General features: G+C 36.5%; 1 protein-coding gene across 4 annotated transcripts in view; it reads left to right on the forward strand.

The window, feature by feature from the left end:
* adcyap1r1a (adenylate cyclase activating polypeptide 1a (pituitary) receptor type I) overlaps nucleotides 1-5,052 on the forward strand; it is a 23,980-nt gene extending 18,928 nt beyond the window's left edge. For 2 of the 4 annotated variants that reach the window (XM_017310114.1, XM_017310116.1), the window contains 3 exons: nucleotides 20-149; nucleotides 352-393; nucleotides 1,057-5,052. In XM_017310114.1, coding sequence (XP_017165603.1) covers nucleotides 20-149; nucleotides 352-393; nucleotides 1,057-1,281 — 397 coding nt within the window. In that variant the 3' untranslated portion in view covers nucleotides 1,282-5,052. The remainder of the gene's footprint in view (nucleotides 1-19; nucleotides 150-351; nucleotides 394-1,056) is intronic. The other 2 variants (XM_017310115.1, XM_017310117.1) reach the window with 1 other exon arrangement.
* The last annotated feature ends 257 nt before the right edge of the window (nucleotides 5,053-5,309 follow it).

Genomic DNA, 5,309 nt, shown 5'->3' on the forward strand with positions numbered 1-5,309 from the left:
TGTGTGTGTGTGTGTTCAGGCGTCTGGCACGCTCCACTCTCCTCCTCATACCCCTGTTTGGTATTCACTACACTGTGTTCGCCTTCTCGCCTGAGGATGTCAGCAAGAGGGAGAGGCTTGTCTTTGAGCTGGGCCTTGGATCCTTTCAGGTTTGTTCTCACTCCTCCGCTAAATAACACAGTCCATATTTACAAAGAATCCTAAGACTGGAAGTAGGTTGTCAAGGCAAAATTTTTAGAATTTTCTCTCAATTTTGCCTCAGTAAGATAAGTTATGCACACAGCACCATAGGCTTTAAGACGGACCCTAACTTGACAAAATGGATTGTGACTTATTCACGTTTCTTCTCAGGGATTTGTGGTTGCTGTTCTCTACTGTTTCCTCAATGGAGAGGTAAGCTATTATCACTTTTATACTGTTTTTTTTAATGACTTTTTCTTTATTTTTGATATGTTAACACCTGTCACCATGAATGTCTGCGCACCTACACGCAAATACATTACATTACTTGAATTAAAAAATAATTCACAATGTTTTCAAATGTTTTAGTATTCATAAATATTTTGACTTAAACAGTATTGGATGGAGTAGTGACCAATGTACTAATGTAGAGTAAGAGTGCATTGAGGTTACATTTTCTGATCAAGAAACATTTCAGTATTCTTGGAGACATTAGCAACAATATCAAAACTTCCTGTTACTGGACTWACATGAGGTGATAAACAGACAAAGTCTAAAGAGAAACAAGTTTATTCAGAAAGCCTTCAGACGAGTATTACTTTCCCAGGTCTATTTTATGAAATGGCAAAATCTATTCATTTTGAAACTGGTTATACACTACAGTTAKATGTCCTATAAAGTTTGTGTTGTACAGGTGTCAGTTGCCTGCAAATTAAATAGACTAAGACATAAAAATGCTGCCCCTCTATAAAAAAATTAATTCTGACCTTCAATATGGATGTTGAGGTCTTGTTTTACCACTTTCCCACAGACAGTAAGTGAACCTTTGGTGGAGCTGGTACAGCTTAAAGTACACTAAAAAATGACCTTGTGAAGTTTCTCCCTGAAGGTGCAGTCGGAGATCAAGAGGAAATGGCGCAGCTGGACGGTGAACCGGTACTTTGCTGTGGACCTGAAGCAGCAGAGGCACCCTTCGTTGGCCAGCAGTGGAGTGAACGGCGGGACTCAGCTGTCGATCCTCAGCAAGAGCAGCTCGCAGATACGCATGTCCAGCCCGCTGGCGGAGAACGCCAACATCAGCCTGCCGACCTGAGCGCCTGACAGGCCAGAGCCGACCTCAAGGTGCCGTTCCACTTAACGTTAGACCAACCAGAGCAGACCAAAGTGGCCCCTTGTAATTCTTATATTTTCTACTTTATAAAAAGGGAAAGCATTTTACTAAAGATGATCAGCATTATTTGGGTATACGATGAAATAGAAATATTTATTTATAAAAAAAAAAAAACATGGCGATGGTCATTTTTTTTATAATTATCACAGCACATTATCATTTTAGATAAATAAAATTAGATTTAAATTCCCTATAAGCAAACCATTCTCAGAAATGTAAGCAAATAAAGATTGTGCCATAAGAAAGACATTGATTTTCTTAAACATTTTAAAAACGTGATTCTTTAATGTGAAATATTTGGGGGTCAGATTTGATCTGTTTGTGTACACTAACTGTGCTTCAAAGTGCCATACAGTTCGCCTGACTGGATATCACTATAGTCCAAAGGTTTAAAAAAAATAAAAAATAAAAAATAACCAAAAGCTCGCCTTGCCTGTACAAAACGCTCAACGTTTATATGTAAATGCCTCATMTTGAATTTAAACATGTTCCTACAATCAGCCGTAAGTACAGAGTATGTCAAAAACACTCATGTGTAAATAGTTACTTTTAATGTCTAGATTAGATCTATGTCTTTAGCAACAGCATATTGTAAAGACCTTTTCAAACAAAAGGAACTGGAGCCCAAATCTGTAGACACTGTCATGTATGCAGGGGACCCAGTGGCTCATGCTCTCTCTAGTCCGGTTTTCCTTTATACGAAAGAAGGAAGGGAAACATGTAATCTACAAGCTCAGTGAATAATGGCAGAGCAGCAATTGCCAACTTTAAAAGAAAAATAAAACCAGTTTTTGTTTTACCCTTCAAAGTGGATCATTTAGACAGAGGTGTTCCAATCAATCCGTGTATTTCTTCGTTTTGTACATTTGCAGTTTTTGTCATTTCTTACCCAAACCTTTATAAGTAGAAAATTTTGTCATCTGYCAGAGGACATGGTGCACTGGCCAAGCGTGATAATAAATAATCACGCTTTGAGAGCCGATTATTTAAACTGACTTTCTATAATCTGCTTATCGTCAACTCTAAGGAAATGTGGTAATCTGCCAACAGGATGTTACTCAGTTATTTTGGTTTTAACAGTGCTTACAATCTTTCAAATTTCATAGTTAGGGATTASAACCAACATAAAAGGGAATAGGGAGTTAAATTAAGAGATTTGAGCATTTATAACCATTAATCACAATACTTAATGAAAGCACGTACTTGCAACAAAATAGTAAGATGCTGCAGGATTGTCAAAGAGCATGGGTATGTTATGGTATAAAATGGAAGGGAAGAAATGGTTCTGCATATGTACAAATGGGCAAAGAAGGAAAAGTGGGCCATTCAGCTAGTTTTTAACCACCACAAATTTCAACAAACCCAAGATGTGTTKTCTGTGAACATGAGCAGTTTGTGCCAATGTTTGTCTCCAAACATAACTTCACCATGCCATGATTCCATAAGTGCTGTATTTCATTATGGGTGGTCATCCTCACTCTGCGCTCATCGATTGAGCTTAAAGCCCATTGTGCCACCTTTMAGCAGCTCCTTTTGCAATTTGATTAGACACCTCGTTTTCCAAAGTGCCTACTCATACAAATAGCTATCGCTTTAATTATCAGTGAACACGTGATTTAATGGAGTTATTTTCTGCAAAGATTAAATGGTGGTTTTATTGTGGATAGCATGCTTTTTGACAATGTGTCTCTGGTAGTTGAATAATTTGCAACTTATTATAAGAGTTTAGCCTTTTTTTCTCATGAAATGCAAAATAAAATGAGGACGTAGTTGAACATCTTTAACGAGATTAATCGAGGTGTTTTTATTGCACCTACCATTTGAATTTCTATAATGGAAGTGTTAATGGCATTTCTATGCCATTACCACCACATGTATGACTTCAAAGTAGAAACATCAATATTGTCAGTGGTCAAAAAAGGCTTTTGATTTACTCGCTTCTGACAATCGCATTYACGTGTTGCTCTATGTCCTTTTTTTTGTGGTCAAACCAGCTAAAAAGTCATTACTGTACACATGGAAACCATGTTAAATTAAAATGTGAAAGGGTGTACATAGGAGTTTTCCACCATATTTTTAATTTAGATGTTCGTTTCTTGTCATACAAGTATGTTATAAGATTGTTGTATCTTTAAATGATGATTTATGATACGTGTAACAGCTATGGATGTATATTTATTTTCCAACGATCATGTGCTATGTAACATATCGACTTGTACAGCTTACAAATAGTTTTGTCCGTAACTTAAATGTCTGATTTTATTACACTAACTGATGCAGACTTGGTCAAAGTGCCATAAAGATTGTGTCCCTATATAAGATTATAAGGTGAGATTTGTGGCAAAAGATGGAGAAAAACCACAGCTTGTTGTGCAGAAAAAATAGGGTGTAAAATGGCTTTTATGAAAAAACATGAAGCTAGAATTTTCTTTTTTCAAAGTATGTACATAGAGGAAAAATTTTGACCACTGCAACAGTTGCGYTTGAGCGTGTGATTAAAAACCACTCTGCTGCTTATGTGTTTCTGTCACCAGCATTCTGAGCCTGAACCTCAGAAAGAAACGACCATGTTTTAACGCTGTTACTGTCTGAGAAAAAAAAAGAAGAGATGAAAACTCCTCACATGACCTTAAATGTGCTGTGTATTTGTCCACCACTAGATGGAAGCAAAACTTTGTAATAGACGAGAGAGCGCTGAAGGAAAGCTTTTTTTATTTATTGAGGCTTTGTATTATGAATTTGCAGGACGAATGTTTAAAAAGAGGAACAATGTCTAYATTTGTATCATTATTAGCATAATTCCTTATTTCTATTTTACACGAATTGYCAGACAAGCCATGTCAGCCTAATTAATGCTGATGTAATTTTTAGCAGTACATGAAAAAAGTCTAATCCAGACTTCAGCTAAAATCACCCATATTCATTTCTATTGCTTCAAAGCAAGGTGAAGGAAATCTCAGTCTCTAAAACAAAAGATTTACACTTACACTTGAAGAGTTATACTTTGTTMTTTACGACAAGTTTATATCATAATTAAACAGAACTGTGTATATTATCCAACATAACACTTAGAGAACMTTTTGTTTTTACCTTAATAATAACATTCCATTAGAAATTTTTAGCAACCACTTCAAATATGTTTACGTCTGAATTAACCCTTTGCBCTGAGGTAAAWGAGCTTGTTAACTCCTTTTAGATTGAGATGTTGAAAAGGTAGACTATAGTATGACAGATAATAGTTGATAAAACAAAACACATATTGAACACTTATTTTCCCATTAAACTCAAAAGCCCCTATAAGACGGCCTCTCCATCATGTGTTCTGTGAAAGAACTAACATGGAGAGAGGAGTTGAGATAGATCAGCCCRACGATGTTGCAACCCTCCTTCCAAAGTGAGGTAGTTACAGCCCCAAACCAGCTGACCTGCACAGGGGGTCGAAGTTGTGATTAATGCTTTGTGTGGCCAGTCAGATGTGAGATGTAAAAGTGTAATCAAGGCCCAGAAATCTCTAATCGAGCTTCTATTTCTAGTAAAATATTTCTAATATTTCAAAAAAATGTTAGAGTCCAAAACGTATCTGAAAAAAGAGTAGTCTAACTAGAAAATCAATTGCTATACATGAGACATGTTRGTATGTCTAGTGGTAGTAGCTAACTCTCAGGGGTGAATTCTTGGGGGTACTAAGACAGAAGAAAAAAGAAAAAAAAATATAGCTTCTTTGTGTGCTTTGGCGTTTCTGTGCTGATTAATTTTTTTGCGAAGCAATAAAAGCTGGTAGCTCTTGAATAGCTACAAAATTAAGCTGTATTTCGTTCAGCCCACTGGCTGCAATGTTGGCACCTTGAGATGCCATAAGACCTAAATCCTGAACATCATGGCATGGAGTGCGTCCCAGTTTTCCATGTCTGGCATATAACCATTCATTTTAGCTTTTAAACTGGTTATATTGATCCAG

Source organism: Poecilia reticulata, linkage group LG17 (genome assembly GCF_000633615.1).
Source record: "Poecilia reticulata strain Guanapo linkage group LG17, Guppy_female_1.0+MT, whole genome shotgun sequence".
NCBI lineage: Eukaryota > Metazoa > Chordata > Actinopteri > Cyprinodontiformes > Poeciliidae > Poecilia > Poecilia reticulata.